The sequence below is a fragment of the Salminus brasiliensis genome, chromosome 7 (genome assembly GCF_030463535.1).
Source record: "Salminus brasiliensis chromosome 7, fSalBra1.hap2, whole genome shotgun sequence".
NCBI classification, from domain to species: Eukaryota; Metazoa; Chordata; class Actinopteri; order Characiformes; family Bryconidae; genus Salminus; species Salminus brasiliensis.
In genome coordinates, this window is record NC_132884.1 from 38,327,802 (window position 1) to 38,348,136 (window position 20,335).

The window sequence follows — 20,335 nt, forward strand, 5'->3', positions numbered from 1 at the left end:
CGTTAAACCACCCTCCCCCCCATCTCAGTCCACTCCCTACTCACTGGGCTGTCCCAGATGAATTATTGTGGAGGGGGAGTGGGCTATAAAACCACCAACAGTGAGTGACCAGAGCACACCACACCAATGAAGGAAACACCCCACAAATTTAGTTTCAGCTTTTCAGCAAATTGTTATATTTGGTTATTCTAATCAGACTTTGGGCAATTTTTAGGCCCAGTCTCTTTAGAGAACAGTTTCAACCCAAACCCTGTGAACAAAAAACACATTTTCATTTTGCAGCTGAGAAGACCGAAATACTGCCAAAGAGGCCTGGAAGTGAGGCATCACTCTAGCCTATATTCATTTCTATGCATTAATTGATTAATTGATTAATTGATTAATTAATTCATTCATTCATTTATTCATTCCTCTGCCTGAAAGCAAAGAGGGCGTCCCTTGAATTTATACCTTGACCCTTAACTGGAAGCACAGAGAGTGACTTCATATGGAACAGTGGAGCGTTAGTGAGTGTTACTCCTACCTTGGAGGCAATTTAGCGCAGTCAGGTCATCTACCATGTGTGTTCTTCTTGGCTGGTGGGAGGAAACTGGATGACCCAGAGGGACCCACACAAACATGGGGTGGGGGGGCGGGGGGGACACTAACACTTTTATTTCCTTCATTGTTTTCATTTACATCTTCATAGTTCTCATTACAAATCTTCAAGATCAGATATTTCTCTTTTTGTCTAGACAATCAGTTGTATTTGACTTCTCTTTATTTTTAAGGCCTCAAATCAAATTCATGTTAGTATAAAACAGGGGTAAGGAGCTGAGGGCTGGAGTCTGGGATAGTTTGGGGATTTCTCTGCTCTAGCACACCAACTGAACCTGGCCATTAACTGATAGAGTAGTGATAAAGGCAGTGGTGTGTAAATTAGCATAAAAATCACTAAACTGCTCTAATACATACATTTGTGCGCAGGGACTAGTCTCTGCACCACACACACCTCCACACACTCTTAAGTGTATCGCCATACCGCCACTTTTAACTAAGGAGGACTTAATTATAATTATATTTCACAAATAATTGTGCACACCCTTTATCATTCAGTAAATACACCAATCAGCCATAACATTAGTACCACCGACAGGTGTAGTGAACAGTATTGATTATCTTTATCTGACAAGGGGTGGATATATTAGGCAGCAAGTGAACAGTCCGTCCTTAAAGGTGATGTGTTGGAAGCAGGAAAAATGGGCAAGCGTAAGAATCTGATCCACTTCGACAAGGCCCAAACTGGGACGGCCAGAGGACTGGGTCAGAACATCTCCAAAACATCAGACAGGTCTTGTGGAGTTTTCTTAGTATGCAGTGGTCAGAAGCTACCACAAGTGGTTCAAGAAAGGACAACCGGTGAACTGGAGACAGGGTCATGGGCACCTGAGGCTCATTGATGAGATCCATGGAGGCTCCACCCACCTCACAACTTACAGGGCTTAAAGGATTTGCTGCTATCGTTAGTAGTCTTGGTGCCAGATAGCACAGGATGCCTTCAGAGGTCTTGTGGAGTCCATGCCTCGAGTGGTCAGATCTGTAGTGGGGGATTCCCTCAGTATTAGACATGTGGTGCTCATGTAAAATGTGGAATGTCAATTTACACTGGCCAGTCCAGTTGATGAGTCCAGATCACAAACTTCTCCCTAACGTCCATAAAGAAACTAACAAGACCTCGAAATGAGAAAATGTATTTTATTAACAACACAACATGCTACACAGGTACAATTTAATTCTTAATAATTAAACGTGAAATAAATATATGTATCCTGCCGCTGCATCAACAAAACGTGGTATAAGCCTAAAAAAGTTTGTAGACAATTCCTCAGCTGCATCAAAAATAGGTGCAGGGCGAAGGCTATATCCAAGTGAAAAGACAGTAACATATTCTATACAGAAGTCATCAGTGCTATCTGAACACTACCTTGGTCTTTTGCTGCCTTTCTGTACACTGTAATTCCTGAGGTGGCTAATGCATATTGTTGCAATGGTTCAGGAAATGGGGACGGATGAGACGTGATGTGAGTTCAGAGTAAAAACAGTCACTATCGCAACGGAAATGTGGACTTGTCACAAACACAAGGTGTTTGGGATTGAGGTATGGCTGCTCAGGTGAGCGTTATTTCACAAGTGTTCGTTGTAAACTCCTAGTAGTATTTGGAGGGACAATTGTCCAAGAGACAAGGGACGATTCCAATTGCAACTGTGCTAACCTGGCTTTAGTCGTTATCAATTTTCTCTAGTGTGTTCTTTAGTTTATCCTAGGAAAGTGACCTGTTCAATGAAGCTGAAATGGCTGATCTGCCCATGGATAAATATGGCTGAATATTGCTGTGGTATCCCAGGTGGCTGCTATGGTGTCGAATCTGGTCACAAATATTAATGTGTAATGCTACTGGAATGTTCTTGAAGCGAGAACTATGTTTGTAACATCTCCATCACCTACTCAACGGATCTGAAAGTGGGACTTTTATGATCTAAACTCCATAAACGCAGTATAGCTCACAAACTACACACACTTAACCTTCGACAAATACCCAACACTCTTACTCATAGACATAGGTATAATAAAAGGAAATCTAATAAAAGGATATCTAGTCAGTTTCTGGCGCAGGGGTGTTCAAAGACGGCTGCGGTTAAGCAGAAAGCCCTCCACTAAAACTATAGGACCACTACACGTCACAGTCAAAACATATAGCTTGCTATTTCTAACTCTATGACCCCCCCCACATTAGAAGCCACATAAAATACATAAAAAGCCAACCTGAACAAAAGTAGAAAAGCACCCAGTAAGCACCATTAAATGTACTAAACACCTATATAATCTAATTCACAGGTTTCTAAAATTATTCCAGTTTTTTTACATAACTGATTGTGTTACAGAGAGGGAGAGGATCTTTGATGTATATCAGTCCTGTAAAGAGTTGTTGAGGTTTTTTTGCGCAGATGACATTCCCTTGTTAAACACAGGTTGCAGATTAGTGAGTGGTGCTAGGTGGAGTGTCTTGAGGTAGTACTGAGGACGAGGCAGCTACTGCTCCTCATCTTCGTCCTCCTCGTCTTCCTCTGAGGACTCCTGAGATGCCTGATCTTCCTTTTCCTGTTTCATGCAGCACATAAGGAAAAACACAAAGGCAAGAACAGTGGTCGCTATTATTGATTATTTGTCGATTAGTCGATTAATCGAAATGATTAATTTCCCTCCAAAGAAATTGAGCATTCAAATGTAATAAATAATAAAAGGTTTATATATTAAGTATATATTAAACTCTAGGTTTAAACAAGAGCTTAAGCAGAACAGTCAGCAGTGCAGTGGGGTATTTATACCCCTTATCAAAGTGCATGTGTATCTACTGTATTTATACAAGAAATGTGCTTAAAATAGCGGATGAACAGAATCACTAGATATGGTTTATATAAGCCCAAGATGCACGAAGACACACACTGGCTCCGTCAATCAACGTAAAAGTCCAGATTATAGCCCTAACCTGTCACATAGTCACTGGAAATTCTACTGGTAGCACGAATATAGACGAATATAACATTTTATAAAGCTTTTCTACCAACAGTTAATAAAAGCTGGTTCATACCTACTGTGGACTGCGAAGACAACGTGATGTAACTGCAGACAAAACAGAGTCAATATGAATATTAAGACATGCAGTGCATGTCCACTCTTGGTATGAACCAGCCTTAAACATGTTAAGACAACAGTTACGGCGGTTTTCCTCTTCTGTTGCTGCTGGGTTTTTGCCGGTCCATTGTCTAGATTCTCCTAAGGTGCTTATGGTGCTGTGGTATGCCTTCGAAACTTTACCCAGTGCACAAACCACCTTTTTAATTTTGTGCTCATTTCAGGTTCTCTCATACTTTCAAATCAAATCATGTTTATTGTCACATCGAATTACACAGGTGTAAAAGGGAGTGAAATACCTACGTGCACAGTCTCTCCTAGGCATAGTCCCTTTCGATGCCTTGGGCCTTTGAAAACAGTTAAAGTCCTATTTCGCCAACGAGTGGGACTCTGCTGTTGGAGTCAGAAACGACTGTCCTCGGGAAGCAGTTACGCAGTGGTAATGAGGAAAGTCTTTTAGAGGCGTAAAAAACTACAATCATGAAAAATTAAACCATCACTTAAACCATCATGTCGACCTAAAATATTGAGATTTAGGCATTTTCAGCGGCTGGCAACGTCATCGGGTACCGCGACTAATCTCTGCTTCTGGTGTCCTTCATTATTTGAGGTCACAGTGTATTGACAATTCAGCACCAGCACTCTGGCCAAGTTTGCGTTCACCCAAATGTGGGCTTGGTCATCAGACAACATGGAAGTGACGTGTTCTTGCTCTTATCCCTACCGTCTCGTCCAACATTTGGAAGTTGGAAGATCCTAATGTGTCTAAGCATTCATGGGCCATTCCCACTGGTCAATCGGTCAAATTATGCTTACATAAAAAAACAATAGATTTTGTTCTGTGCAATATGAACAATATGCTCAGTTAAAAAAGACTAAGATGAATGGATTCTGTGTGTCAGGTCCGTTACCTCTTTCTTGGGCTTCCCCTTTAGCTTCTTTCCTGAAGACGACACCGCTCTCTGTGGACGAATATCACGTTAGTCAGTTTTCAGTTTGCTGAGGTGGGATTGAGCACTTAACTCAAGCCCAATTCTGCAGTTATAAAAAACTTGTGATCCCACTTAACTGTCTTAATTTACATAATTATGATGTAGTGAACTAAAGAAAAACCAAAAAAAAAAAAAAAAACCCATCATAGGTCAAGATTAAAGTTTTCCAGTGTTTTGGATACTTGGCTTATTTCTAATGGTAGATGCTGTATTCTCCCCTCAACTGTGGCAATAGCTACCTTGATGATATTTTAGCATTGTAAATAAGGAGACTTCCTTACTTATCTTATGGTCTGCTCTTGGCCTGAACTTGCTAAGACAGCCTGATCTGTCCATGCCGGCAGTCGTTTCCATTATAAATGATTTATCAGACAGTAGAACAGCTGATTCCTCAATGTTCAGAGATCTTCACCACTCACTTCGACCATCAAGAGCAGACCAGACTAAATATCTGAGGTTTCAATAAGACAGACTCTTCCAGAATCCTCTCTAACCATGTTCTGATCATCTGCAGCAGATGTTCTTTGTTGTGATTGTGTCCAGATGTTTAAATATGTTAAAAAAGCACCCTGGTTTTAATGGTGTGTCTATTTTTTTTTGTTGATGAGTGTCTATGTACTGTATCTAGCTGTGCACAAAGTATTGTGCATCTTCCCTATCTAGGTATCAGCTTAGAGGTATCTTGGGACGTCCTCTGAGTGGACACGGAAGCACTTCCGCAAGTCACCCTGCCATAAATATCAATGAGCTTGACTAGGAATATCAACCCCTGAGAGTTATGACATTGCACAAAGAGTAAATAAATAAAAAATGCAATAAATGATGAACCATCTACTGTAAACTAACTAGATTTTTACCAGTGCAGAACAACAGAGGGTGCCATTGCTGAGCTGGAAAGCAGGTGGAGGGGCCAATGAGTTCATTGTGAGCTGTGACGTGGTGGGCGATAGACAGCTAGCACTTAGTAGGCCATCTACTGAAGAGGCCTGAGGATGATCCTTCGGCTGGGAACAACTTACCCTCGTTTACCTTACGTGAGGAAGCATATGGGATGGGCAATGTTGAAAGCACTCACTTTCTTGGCAGGTCCTTTGTTTTTGCTGCCTTTTGGCCTCCCTCTTGGTCTTTTGGGAACTGGGGATCCACTGGATTCCTGAGATTGGGAGATATATCATCACATTTGAGGTTGGATTAAGCTGTGTGGAGCTTAAGTTGGGTTGTTGTTGGAATTGTCCGGTCCACCTTAAATAGTGCAGCAATGTAGCTAACTTCTGCACTATTTAAGGTGGACCGGACAATTCCAACATAAAGCTGGGGAAAAAGGTGATACACAAGTCTTTGACTTAGGGTTTTACATAGGTTATGTGTGCTTTAGGCAAAAGGTGAAAACACAGGCCTAATCCCCTATGCCCAAGCAAACTTGCAAGGAACCTGTTAGCTCCTGAAAGCCTGCCCCATCACTGCATATCTATCCAGCTGGCCTTATCACCGTTACCTTCGGATGTTTCCTCGGTCTTCCCCGTCCCCTTTTCTCCACTCCATCCTTTTCCTTCAGAGAAAGGCTCTGCTTCTCGGAATCGCTCATGTTTTCACCTTACCTTCTCAAAAACCACAATAACACAGCATCAGTAATACAGCAAGCTAGCCGTTTACACCTTAACACGACCAGGCCAAATCGACACGACAGCCTAAACACCCCCCAACATCCTATCACACCAAATTAAACCGGTTTAACCCCAAATCTAGTTTGATACCCCGTTAGACGAGCCCGCTACCGCGCTCCGAGGCGAGGCGAGGCGAGGCGCAACACGCTCTGTATGTGGCCGCGCGTCGGCCACACCGCGCCCGCTACGCTCGTCGCGCAAGACCGCTGAGGGCTGGCTCTGAACCGGCAGACCCGAGCAAAGTAGGGGAGCTTAACTTACATGCACTTGACTCCACACGCCTGATTTCGGGCAGGGCAACCGAAAATAATCGCAGCAATGCGTTGTGTTATGAGCCTCCCTGGAAGCCCCACCTCCGGCGCACAGTGCCTTCTGATTGAGTTAAAGGACAATGCCCACTCCAGCTAGTCCAGCCTGCGAGGAGTCCATGCAAAATGCACCAAAACAAACGTGCTCTGTGCTTTTTGAGGAGACGAACAGGTCTGCCCGATTTAACGTGCTGCTATGATAATAAAACTAAGCCAATGGAAAAGCCAGTGGGAGGCTCAGGATGATGGAAAACAAAGGGGGCGGACCATCTGCTAGGAGGGCTTGTCTGCTTTGGCTGACAGTCCTGCTTTCTTAGTTACACTACAGTGGCCTTTTTATTTATCAGATGTTATTGAATGATTAATTTAATGATTTAAATACATTTACTGACATATTAAATATAAATAGTGCTAACCACCCCACCCCCCACCCCCCTACAAGCAATAAGGCTGTTCACAAGCTATCTCACCTGTATCCTCACACCTCCACCCCATCCAAACACACCTGCACCTGCACCTATTCACTGGAAATCCTCTGCTCAGTCACACAGCACTATTCAGAGACTATTTAGATTATATATATTTATATATTATATATATATGTACAGCAAAATGTGTCCTCTGCATTTAACCCATCTGTGGTAGTGAACACACACACACACACACACTAGTGAACTAGGGGCAGTGAGTACACACACACACCCAGAGTGGTGGGCAGCCGACTCCAGCGCCCGGGGAGCAGAGAGGGTAAAGGGCCTTGCTCAAGGGCCCAACAGTGGCAGCTTGCCAAGACCGAGAATCGAACCCACAAAAATGTTATCAATAGCCCGGCGCTCTAACCGCTACACATATCGTCTGTACATATCGGACCACCTGCACCTGTGTAATAAACATGTTTAGATTGATACTATAATGATTTAATCTAATGATGAAAAGAATATAGTGTAAATTACAATTAATGATTGAAGTACCGTAACCATGACATTTCTATTTAGTTTATTAGTTAGTTTATTAATAGTCAAGTCAGATTTATTTGTATAGCTTTTTACAACTGTTGTCGTCACAAAGCAGCTTTACATAATTAGTAATTAATAAAAGACAGACAGAAAGAAGAAAATAATGTGAGACATGAAGGATCAGAGACCCCCAGTGAGCCCCAACGGCGACAGTAGCAAGGAGAACCTCCCTCAGAGCTGGAGGAAGAAACCTTGGGAGGAACCAAGACTCACAAGGGGGACCCGACCCGTCCTCCTCTGATCAGAACTATTTAAACATTAATGATAAAAATGACCAAACCAGATACAACAGATAGTTATGAGTCCATTTTTTTTTAGGTTTGAACATGGTCATTAAACAGGTAGCAGTGGTAGGAGGGTGTGCCGCTGGTCTGCTATGGGTGGTGGTGGGTGGTTGGACCGGTAGGTGGCAGCTGGTCTGGCGCAGGTAGAGGGGACCTCAGCGGGCAGTCTTCCAGCAAGTCGGGCAGGGTGACCATTTACTCGGAGAAGGTAAAAAGAGAGGGTTAATTCTGAGAGGGATTTTATGGATTAAAAGGAGAGAGCCAGAAGGTAACACAGACACGGGAGCACCCTAAAAACACCAGCATCTATCTGCTCCACCGTCAACAAACCTGAGTGATCGTGTGTAAGCAGCGAGACGACAGCTCCAGCATCTCAGTGTACTACAATTCCCTGGGTCTGCGAACCCCTGGACCTGCAACCTAATACAATTACAATAATATAAATGCCATCACTAATTAAGCTCCTACTTTAAATGTGCCAAAAAATGCATTTATTGTTTATTTTAAGTTGTTATTCATGTATAAATAGGGAGTGTGTGACTCTGGTTGGGGTGGAAAATGCTCAGATGCAGTTTTACAAGTCTATTTACAACCCTGTTATTTCACATGGTGGTTTTATTCTGAAAATAAATATATACAAAGAGCTCTCTGAGATTTTATTGGCAGTTTTAATAGCAATATTATAGCTTTCTTTACCATTGTAACAATTATTATTTTAAATTATTATTCCTGAGTCTGGAATTCTGAGTCGGATACAGTTGCTGTCCTGTCAGCGCAGTGTGCAGTCAGCTAGCTAAAGAAAATCTTGCTCTGATACTTTCATGCTTCCGTAGCTTTAGCCTTCTCTCTTCTGGCCGAGTTTGACTAACCCTTCTACCGACACTGATACATTAAAAGCCATGGTTATGAGGCCTGGTTCGCATAGAAACCCATACTCACATAACTAGCAGAGTCTGGAGGTGATGTGCTGCTTGCTATCTGATACTGACTGAAAGTATCAGCAACACCATATTTTCCCAAAGTCATCACTGCCTTTGTCAGTTTTAGGTGTTAATTGGTTTTCACTAGTGGGCTGGGAGTATGTACATTTTGGGAATGTAAAGAAAATGAGCCAAGACTGTTCAGTAAGAGTTTTCAGAGGGTTTGGAATTGGCCCGTTTTACAGCTTTGCTTTGGTTATGCTGGGTTTTCCTTTTTAATAAAGAGACAAAGGTGTTTAAGGTTCATGGAGTCCTGCTTACAGATGGGAACCAAAAAAATCCTTAATGCATCAGATGTAGAGAGGTTAGCATGAACAGGCTTACATCATTTAATTTATTTATTATTGTTATTTATAAAATTGTTATTTATAGGACATATACATTTTTATAAATCTGTCATGAATGAAAGTTTTTCTGATAAAATCAATGGACAAAAACAGACAATGTAGCCAAAATGTTCTATGTGTCATGCCTGCCTTTGTTTGGTTTTGCCATGTGCTGCCAAGGCCTGTGCCAGGCCTGTCCTTTAGTGTTTCCACCAGTGTCTCCTTTGTAGCCCCGCCTCCTCATTAGTCCCAGGTGTTCCTCATGAGTCTCTTGTTAGTGTCTGTATAAGTACCCCTTTGTTTCGGCCGTCCCTTGTCTGGTCTTGTTCATGTATGTGAGAAGATGTTCATGTTGTGTTCATGGCCATGGCAGTTCAGTGTTTGTAGGTTTGGCCTGTTTATGGGATTTCTGTGTTTATTTAGTAAGCTTTGCTTGTTTGGTTTCTGTTTGTTCTGTGTTCTTGTCTGGCATTAAATTATCTATTACCTGTGAGTATGTCCGCCTCTGTCTTGTGGCAAACTATGACACTTTGTTAAGTCTTTATATTTGAGAGAGAGAGAAAGAGAGAGAGATAACAGTAGAAACAATAACAGTATATAATATTGTAGTAATAATATAGTTAATTATATTTATAGTAATAAGAAAGATACAAAATCTGTCTAATCTAATAGAAAACCTGCAGACATGGGCTACAGTCTTTAAACATATCACTAAAAGTTGTTGTACCACCAAGTGATGTGCATATGATAGTGCCCAGTAAGTCTACACTAACTACCACTAACATAATGTCTGGTCAGCAGTGTTCCTGTAGTGAACCCTTTTTTCTAGTAGTGGACAGACTACTACAGAGTGTGGCTTCAACTGTGTAGCAACAGATGAGCCACAGTCTGTAACTGTATGTCCAAAAAACATGTATTTTCAGTAGTGTTCAGAGGTTTTAGGCCCATAAGCACATTATTTTAAAGCATTTCCCTCCGCAGTTCAGTTTTTACAGTAGAAACTCCAGATGCTGTTAGAACAGATGCAGGTCAACATAGATCCAGTAAATAAAGAAAGTAGTGAGATCTTGTCGGTGAGCTGGTCTGAAGAACACAGCTTGGTTCCTCCAGGTTTCTCCTGGACGCCCCCCAGTCCAGCCAGCACAGCGTGGAGGATGTGTTCAACTCCATCATCATCATCAGCAGCAGCAGCAGCAGCTCAACTGATTTACCATCATTAGGCCTTATTTACCACCAAACCAGGTGTTGATCTGAGGAGAACTCTAAATAATACTAGACTCCATGAGGAGAACTTTGGAGATGTTTTATAATGAACACAATTTGAATGTTATTAGTATTTATTCTAATATTAGTGTTTTACTGAGGAAATAAACTTCAGATACAGTACATGTGATTTGAGCCTTTGCACAGGACTGTGTATGGTAGGCATATGTAATTCAATGGTAAATGAGTGTAACTCAGATATGCCAGCTGACAGTCGGCAACTCGGTAGTGAGTAAGTCGGTAAGTCGGTATAATCCCTTAATAGTATATAATAATATGCAGATATTACACTGGAATCATTATATAGGATTTTATATGTTTTTTTTATTTTTTTATATATGCTTGAGGTAGATTATAGATAATCTACATAGAAGAGTAGGGCTGCTATGTGCCGTTCAGTCTCTGCAAGAGCTGATGGACATGCTTCTCCAAGCAGTCCCACAAAGTAAGGGCCAGGGCTCCTGGGTCCATGTAAAGCCGCTCCTCTTTACCAAAGATGTCGTCCAAAAGGAGCATGGCCTCATCCTGAGAAAGAGCAAGGCTGTAATCAACGGAAAACAGGGAATACCTCCACTGTCACGAATAATTCACACACACTCTTAAAAATGAAGGTGCAGTGAAGAGTCCTTGGAGCAGCGCCCTGAATGTACCACTTTTAGTTCCCTAAAGAACCATTTCTGTGAATGAAATGTGTGAGAACTTTTAGATTCACATATTGTAAAATTTCTACACCTATCTAGAACCTTTATAATATGTGAGAGTGGGAGACAAAAGTATTGGGACACTTGCTCATTCATTGTTTCTTCCAAAATCAAAAGTATTAACAAGAGCTGATCCTGCTTTTGTTGGAGTAATTGTCTCTACTGTCCAGGAAAGAAGGCTTTCTAGTAGATTTTGGAGCATTGCTGTGAGGATTTGATTGTATTCAGCCACAAAAGCATTAATGAGGTCAGGGTAATCACCATTCCACCTTATCCCCAGCTCCCCAACTCATCCCAAACGTATGCCGTCAACGCATGGTGCTAATAGCTTCATCAGAGTTGGACTGATGTTCACACTTGTGGTATGAATAATGTGCACCGGATACCTGGATCAGGAACAAGTACTGTTCAGCTCTGGGCCTGCTCTCTGTGTTGACTGGAGCAAAGGACAGAATGACATTTATCAAGAGCTCAAGAAACCCACCAGGTGTCTGGAACAGCGAGAGAGAGGAAAAACATGAGATGGTCTTTATCTGCAACCGGTGACGTTCTGCAGTCTACTCAACACCACCTAGAGATCTGAGATGATTCTTCTATTCTTCTAATCAACAATACAGTCATTGTGGAGTCTCTTACTGGAGAGATTAGAGGTCTTGCTCCTTGCAGCACTCCCATCAGCACCAGCTCAAAGAGAACATCTATGAGGTTAAAGTGCTGGATCTAAGAGGATAAGAACCATTAGTGTCCAAGCCTAATTCGCTGTAGTAAAACGAGGAACATGTTGTGGAATAGGGTCAAGAGAACATGGACTCACCCCTACTTCTGCCAGCTCTGTGCAGATAGCTTCCTGATGGGAAGCATCTTGAGCAAACTCTATTAGGTGGTTGTATGCCTGCTGGAATACTGGAAGCTCCTGCAAGAAAGAGGCGTGTCTCTTTCATATTGATCAGTTCATTCAGACAATATCAGTCAGATCGGCTTGAGATGAATGTGTTGTGTTACCCTGCCATTTCTAGTGGCCAGTCCACCGAGAATGACCCGGCCTGCTATGCTGATGAACTTCAAATGGTGGCTGTTGTTCAGAACAAGCTATAGAAGGAAACCAATGAAAGAGTTGTTAGAAAAGAACAGTCAGTGAGAATTACGAATAAACCCAGCCAGCATGATCATGTGGGGCTTACATGGGTGGAACGTGGACTAGGTGGGTTTCAGGTGGGTTCCAGGTGGACATGGGGGTGGGCAAGAGTTTTTACCTTCATTACAGCCCCATGGGCCCCATCTCGTCCACATATACAGTGTACAACCCAGATGGGGCCCATGTTTAACCTCTCATAGTCCCATCACTGAACCTGGTGGGCATCCATATGTGGGGCCAACATGGAACCCAAGGACAAAACTTTCTGGTTCCCAGTTCGGCTACCCATACAAGGCCTACATGATCATGTTAGCTGGGAAGGTTAAGTCATCATACTTACGGTGAATGCCTGGCGCAAGGCTGAAAGCCTAAGAGCGAAGTTGGAAATGCTCTTGTTGGTAAAGTAGTTGCTGGTGGAGAAAAATCAAACAATATTTATATATATGAACACTGTGCGGACATTTTTTCAAGTAAACATAACCAGCAGAGCTCATATTGCAGAAAAAGAGTGAAAACTGCAGGACTCACTATAATGTGGGCACCTGATGGGCCTCAGGAGGGACAGTAGGAAGTCCAGCTACCTGTAATGTCAAAAAGGTACCACTTAGTACTTAGTAGAAATACTACTGATGAAAATGTAGTCAGAATTGATGAGGACAGTGTGCATAGCCTTACCTCAGCAGTACTTTGGTCAGAAGGAGGGGGGTGTGGTAGAGGCTGAAGTGCTGGCTGAGGTGGGGTAGGCACCAGTGGAGGAGCCTGAGGAGTCGATGAGGGTTGGTCCAGGTGAGATGTATCATCTCCAGTTTCCTGGAACAGCAGACATGCAGTATGGTAAGTACAGGTAAAAAGGGACAGAGTGTTGGTTAAAGTTTAAAGTTTAGTCAAGACTTAATAAATAAGTTCCTGTTTACTGAATTTACATAAACCCATCATCCTTATTATTACTAATAAATACAGCTGTTACAAATGGCATCATAATTGATGTAAGGGGAATGAGCATAGCCTTACCTCAGGAGCACTCTGGACTGAGCATCCTAGTGGAAGTTCAGGTGCTCGCTGAGGTGGAGAAACTGTCACTGGAGTTGGAGGTGGGGGAAGTGATGTGAGTGGGTTCTGTGGAGATGTGGTATCTCCGATTGCCTGTAATGATAAATATGCAGCACTGATTACTGGTTCAAATAGTTGGAAATGTGGCTAGAACTGATGAATCTGTACAACGTTACCTCAGGAGCACTCTGGACTGAACACACTGGGAGAAGTTCAGGTGCTCGCTGAGGTGGAGAGTTTTCCACAGGTGGAGTTGGGGGACCTGGTGTGAGCTGGCTCTGTGAAGATGTAGTATCTCCTGTGTCCTGTAATGCCAAATATTCAGTCCTCAGATTTAATATTTTGAAAATGTAGTTAAAACCGAGGAGTTGTGAATTCAACGTTACCTCAGGAGTACACAGGCTGGAGCAAACTGGGAGAAGTTCAGCTGCTGGCTGAGGTAGTGGTGGAGTTGGGGGGCGTGGTGTGGGCTGACTCTGTGGAGAGGTGATATCTCCAATCACCTGAAAAGCCAAATATGCAGCAGGTATGAGTAAAAAAGCTGAAGATGAGTTGTCTGAACTTGTCTTTACCTCAGGAGCACTCTGGACTGAACAAACTGTGAGTGCCTGAGGCTTGGTTGGTGGCTGAGATGAAGGCGGTGCCACTGGTGGAGCCTGGGCACGTGGTGTGGGTGGGCTCTGGGGAGATGTAGTATCTCCTATTGCCTGTATTTCCAAATATATGCAGCATTAATGATTTAAATAGTTAAATGTAGTTGAACCTAATGAGCTGGTGGTAGAACGTTACCTCAAGAGCACTCTGGCTTGGACAGTCTGGTGGAAGTTCAGGTGCTCGCTGAGGTGGGGAAATATCCAGCGGTGGAGTTGGGGGATGTGATGTGGGTGGGCTCTGTGGAGAGATAGTATCTCCAGTTGTCTATAATGCCAAAATGCAACAATTATTAATAATGAAACTCTTTTCATTTGTAATTAAAACTGTTGAGTCCTACAGTGACGAACATGCTGTTATTACTTCTACCTAGATTATTACTTCTTACTGATTAATAAAACTATTAAGCCGGAGGTAGAGTTGATATGGGCTAACCTCTGGAGCACTGTGGCTGCAAGAAGGTCTGGGTGGTGGAGGAGGTAGCTGAGAAGTTGGCACTGTTGGACTCTGGAGAGGTGCTTGAATTTCTGTGAGGATTAAAATACAATTAAACTACAAGATGGAGCCACTTCACTAAATCCTGGGAGTTTGATGGTGACTGATATTAGAATTTCAAGAAGGACCAATAAAAATGCTTCAAAAATGTAAGGTTTTTTCCTCTCCTGTAAAGATGCTGTTTTAAAGATAAACGGTTTTTGCCTGACACTGACGATATGGGGATAATCTGAGTGTTTAAAAAACCACAGAAACTAATTTTACGTAACAGTAACTGCATTTTATACAGTTTACAGTTTCTATACATTTATAGTAGAATCTGAATCATTCAAAATAGATACTGGATAATGTATTGTTGATATAGGATCAATTGTAGTAGATACTGAATCATTTATCATTGATAGTGATTTATATTTATATATTCTGAATCATTTAGTGTATAAACTGGATCATTTATAGTAGATAATGAATCATTTACCATTGATAGTGATTTATATTTATATATTCTGAATCATTTAGTGTATAAACTGGATCATTTATAGTAGATATTGAATCATTTATCATTAATAGTGATTTATATATTCTGAATCATTTAGTGTATAAACTGGATCATTTAAAGTAGATATTGAATCATTTAATGTACATACTGAATCTACAGAAACATTTACTATAGATACTGTATAATTTGAGTCACTTATTAGAGATACTGAATCATTTATAGTAGATACTGAATCTTTGATAGTGGATACTGAATCATTTATAATACATACTGAATTCTTTATAGTAGATACTGAATCATTGATAGTAGATACTGAATCATTGATAGTAGATACTGAATCTTTGATAGTGGATACTGAATCATTTATAATACATACTGAATCCTTTATAGTAGATACTGAATCATTGATAGTAGATACTGAATCTTTGATAGTGGATACTGAATCATTTATAATACATACTGAATCCTTTATAGTAGATACTGAATCATTGATAGTAGATACTGAATCTTTGATAGTGGATACTGAATCATTTATAATACATACTGAATCCTTTATAGTAGATACTGAATCATTGATAGTAGATACTGAATCTTTGATAGTGGATACTGAATCATTTATAATACATACTGAATCCTTTATAGTAGATACTGAATCATTGATAGTAGATACTGAATCATTGATAGTAGATACTGAATCTTTGATAGTGGATACTGAATAATTTATAATACATACTGAATCCTTTATAGTAGATACTGAATCATTTATAATACATACTGAATCTTTGATAGTGAATACTGAATCATTTATAATACATACTGAATCTTTGATAGTAGATACTGAATCATTGATAGTAGACACTGAATCATTTACAGTAGACACTGAATCATTGATAGTAGATACTGAATCATTTACAGTAGACACTGAATCATTGATAGTAGATACTGAATCATTTACAGTAGACACTGAATAACAGGTCTTAAAGTTAAAATAAAAATATGCCTGAGGTTCAAGGTTTTAATAGCATTAGCACACAGCAGCTAGCACATTAGCTTTCAGTCTTAAATAACTGTGTGATTTGAGCTGCACCGTTGCTGTTGATGGTACACAGCCTTGATTACAGGGCTGTTAATGTGGCTACCTTTGTTTACAGCGAGCAGGACTTCAGCATCCTCTCTGCTCCTCCGCCGCTGATTCCTCCACCTGTACAAGTAGTAGACGCTCCCCGCGACGACGGCAGCTCCGGCCACGTACAGCAGAGGGCGCTCTCTGGGGGAAATGATGCTGCGCACGGTGAACATCTGTCTGCAGCTGTGCAGATAGCTGAAGCGATATCGGAGCGCAGGAGAACACAGCTGGAGTGTAGAGCGATCGGTGAACGACTGAAGATCAACGCTCTCTCTCTTTATTTAAGAACGTGCACGGAACCGTTCTAGAGCTCCACTGCAGGTGCATCACAATGGACCTTCAGAACGGACCTCCATAATGGACCTCCAGAACGGACCTCCAGAATGGACCTCCAGAATGGACCTTCAGAATGGACCTCCAGAACGGACCTCCAGAAAGGACCTCCAGAACGGACCTCCAGAACGGACCTCCAGAACGGACCTCCATAATGGACCTCCAGAAAGGACCTCCAGAACGGACCTCCAGAACGGACCTCCAGAAAGGACCTCCAGAAAGGACCTCCAGAATGGACCTCCATAATGGACCTTCAGAATAGACCTCAAGAACGGACCCCCAGAATGGACCTCCAGAATGGACCTTCAGAATGGACCTCCAGAACGGACCTCCAGAACGGACCTCCATAATGGACCTTCAGAACGGACCTCCAGAACGGACCTCCAGAACGGACCTTCAGAACGGACCTCCAGAATGGACCTCCAGAACGGACCTTCAGAACGGACCTCCAGAATGGACCTCCAGAACGGACCTCCATAATGGACCTTCAGAACGGACCTCCAGAAGGGACCTCCAGAACGGACCTTCAGAACGGACCTTCAGAACGGACCTCCAGAATGGACCTCCAGAATGGACCTTCATAATGGACCTTCAGAATGGACCTCCATAACGGACCTTCAGAACGGACCTCCAGAAAGGACCTCCAGAATGGACCTCCAGAATGGACCTCCATAATGGACCTTCAGAACGGACCTTCAGAATGGACCTACAGAATAGATCTCCAGAACGGACCTCCAGAACGGACCTCCAGAATGGACCTCCATAATGGACCTTCAGAACGGACCTCCAGAATGGACCTCCAGAACGGACCTCCAAAAACCAGTTAACCTGTTTGCAGGACTCGGTTTCCAGAGTCACAAAATGACAAATAATAATAATAATAATAATAATAATAATAATACATTTTAGTAGTAGTAGTAATATTTGTATAGTTGTTATTATTATTATTGTTTGTTATTGTTGCAGTAATATTAAGTATTGTTCTTATTTATTAAAATATACTGTAAATGCAGAAACATAGATTAAGCTACATACATATCATTTATGATTTATTTATTTATTTTAATTACTACATTTTAGTGAATATTTTGATAATATAAACATATATATTATATATACGTAGGCTTTTCATCATGAACTGTGATCGAGAATCTGCGAGGATTAACTACAATTAATCTATTAGTCTGTTTTGGTGAATCACTCATAAACAATATCTGTATTTTACTGTTAATTAGTGAAATATGGACGTAATATCAGATATACCTTAATATCGCAGTGACGTCATGCTAAACAAACTGCATCAGGCATCTCCTACAGTTCAGTGTTGTTGGGGATGCATCACTGATAATGTGCCTAATTCAGTCCCTGAGATTTGAATGGATCTGATATGAGAATGTGTTGAATTGAGAAACACTCAGCAGAGGGCGCCACTTCATCTCTTCATTGTTCAGACAACCCAAGTGACATCACTTAGCCTTTTGGGTCACAGTGCTGGATCATCTGACAGTGTGTCTTGCTGGTTAGGAAGGTGACCTAAGTTGTGGAGGTCATGTTTTTCATCTTCATTAGATTATGGTCATTATAATTAGGATTTATATCTCTTTATATCTTGAATTAGTATTGAGTATGTATGTTAAAATTAGAAAGAATACAAAAATAATGAGACGATATCTCATAATAATGATGTAGTATCTCAAATTACTGACTTAATATGTCAAAATAATGAGACATTGTCTCACATTGTTGAACTAGTACCTCAAATAATGACTTAATATGTAAGAATAATGATATTTTACCTTAGAATAATGATCTAGTATCTCAAAATAATAATAAATCATCTCAAAATATTGAGATATTAATTCATTTAATAAAAATAAGACTTTTCTCAGCTTCAATCATGTTCAGAAAATCTCCAAAATGTAGCCTGATGCTTGATGTCCTTGCTGGTGTTGTTCTTCATGCCTTCATGAAGTTGTGAATAGCCCATTGTATCCATAACTAGCTGGGCTGCATTGAAGTTAATATGAATACCTGCTAAAATATAAAATAATCATCATAGCCATTAAAAGTACAGACAATTAAATCAGATCTTTAACGTCAACATACATCTGATTTGTATTTTATCGGGCCCTTGGCTCATACAGGCCCTAGGCAACTGCCTTGGCCTGTATGAGTCACCATACAGGCTCAGTGTGGGTAAACTCCACGCCTCATGCCTTTGCTGTGAGAGGTTCTAGGTGTAAGATGCCACACATGTAGAGTATTGGGCTTCAACACCGCCTTCCCTGTGGCAGACTGAGGTTCGATTCTCCAGGCAGGGAACTGTGACTCTAATTTCTGTGACCACAAGAGCCTAAAGCACATAGTGAGGACAGCTGAAGATCATCAGGTCCTCTCTCCCCTCCATCATGGACATTTACACCACATGCTGTTACTGCAAAGCCACTAGCATTGTGGACCCAACCCATCTTTCACACATATTTTTCCAATGATGCCATCTGACAGAAGGTGCCAGAGTGTCTGGGCCTTCAGCCATAAGATTAGTACCACCTGCCTAATGCTGAGTAGACTAGACCCCCCCTTGTGCTACCACAGCAGATCTGTCCATTCAAGCCATTGCCTCTACAAGACCTCTGTAGGTGTCCTGTGGTATCTTGCACCAAGAGGTTAGCAGCAGATCCTTGCTGAGGGTGCTGAGGCCTCCATGGGAGCTTGTTGGAGTAGGTATTGACCACTGCATAGCAGGAATACTCTACAAGACCTGTCTGATGTTTTGGAGATGTTCTGACCCAGTCCTCAAGGCCCAGTCCTCTAGCCGTCACAGTTTGGGCCTTGTTAAAGTGGCTCAGATTTATAAGCTTGTCCATTTGTTCATTCCATTGTCCACATCACCTTCAAGAACGGAGAACGCAGACTGTTTGCTTGCTGCCTAATATATAAATCCACCCCTTGAGAGATGAAGGCACTGTAGATGATGATGGACAATGGTTCTCACAAATATTATGGCCATAATATAACATATATATGAATGATTTCTCATTTTTAAAAAGTAGGTAAAGGTAAAGGTGCACGTATTCGTCACTGTACAGCGAAATGTGTCCTCCGCATTTAACCCATCTGGTAGTGAACACACACTCACACACACACATGTGTTAGGGGCAGTGAGTACACACACACACCCAGAGCGGTGGGCAGCCAACTCCAGCGCCCGGGGAGCAGAGAGGGTAAAGGGCCTTGCTCAAGGGCCCAACAGTGGCAGCTTGCCAAGCCCGGGAATCGAACCCACAACCCTGTTATCGATATCCCGGCGCTCTAACCGCTGAGCCACCACTGCCCAACAGTGTATATCCTATATATGTGAGATGGTTGCAGATTTCTTCTGGACATTTCCAAAAGGGAACTTCATCAAACCTTCATCAAATCAAATCAAATCTTATAAACTGTCCTATTGTACTGTGTGTTGGTCAAGTCAGCGAGTGCTGATGAACCCTATATAAAACCCTATTTATGTGGATACAGATAAGCCACCAGCTGTAGCCAATCATGATCACTGGCAGGGAGTTAAGAGGACTTTGGATTTGTCAGGTTAAAAATACATTTTAGAGCTTAAAATAGCACTAAATTAGTGATCTAGGTAGGCGTATGTCTATTTCTGAGCCTGGGTTGATTTCAAAACCCCCCTAAAAACATCAAATCTTGTGCAATTTATTTTTTCTGTTAATGATGTTGTAACCAGTGCTGGGCGATATGACCTCAAACCAGTATCACGATTAATTCTTGTATATACAGGTCTTTTAATTCTTTTAAAATTCATGATTTTTCTTATTTTAATGTAATAA

The 20,335-nt window shown here is 41.6% G+C and overlaps 1 protein-coding gene and 1 long non-coding RNA gene across 4 annotated transcripts; both read right to left on the reverse strand.

Annotated features, from left to right (window-relative positions):
- Positions 1-1,720: 1,720 nt before the first annotated feature.
- Positions 1,721-6,876, reverse strand: hmga1b (high mobility group AT-hook 1b). 3 transcript variants are annotated; one of them, XM_072683181.1, is made up of 6 exons: positions 6,591-6,876; positions 6,161-6,266; positions 5,741-5,818; positions 4,585-4,635; positions 3,630-3,661; positions 1,721-3,139 (listed from the first exon to the last, which is right to left on the reverse strand). In XM_072683181.1, the coding sequence occupies exons 2-6, from the start codon at positions 6,248-6,250 to the stop codon at positions 3,031-3,033; spliced, it is 360 nt and encodes a 119-aa protein (XP_072539282.1). In that variant the 5' UTR covers positions 6,251-6,266; positions 6,591-6,876; the 3' UTR covers positions 1,721-3,030. The 3 variants fall into 3 exon arrangements, with proteins under 3 accessions (XP_072539282.1, XP_072539281.1, XP_072539283.1); XM_072683180.1 differs by having other exon boundaries at positions 6,161-6,263; positions 6,591-6,873; XM_072683182.1 differs by lacking the exon at positions 3,630-3,661 and having other exon boundaries at positions 6,161-6,263; positions 6,591-6,871.
- A 6,735-nt stretch (positions 6,877-13,611) lies between these two features.
- LOC140559665 (uncharacterized) lies at positions 13,612-14,238 on the reverse strand. Its single transcript, XR_011979902.1, has 3 exons — positions 14,182-14,238; positions 13,779-13,895; positions 13,612-13,697 (listed from the first exon to the last, which is right to left on the reverse strand). It is a non-coding gene; the product is annotated as an uncharacterized lncRNA (long non-coding RNA).
- Between the last annotated feature and the right edge of the window lie 6,097 nt (positions 14,239-20,335).

Excerpts from the sequence above, each read along its gene's own strand:
- hmga1b (XM_072683181.1), bottom strand. The coding sequence starts at position 6,250 with ATGAGCGATTCCGAGAAGCAGAGCCTTTCTCTGAAGGAAAAGGATGGA. Across the intron at positions 5,819-6,160 it reads GACCGAGGAAACATCCGAAG|GAATCCAGTGGATCCCCAGT; the intron begins GTAACGGTGATA and ends TCCCAATCTCAG. Across the intron at positions 3,140-3,629 it reads GTCTTCGCAGTCCACAGTAG|GAAAAGGAAGATCAGGCATC; the intron begins GTATGAACCAGC and ends TGCATGAAACAG.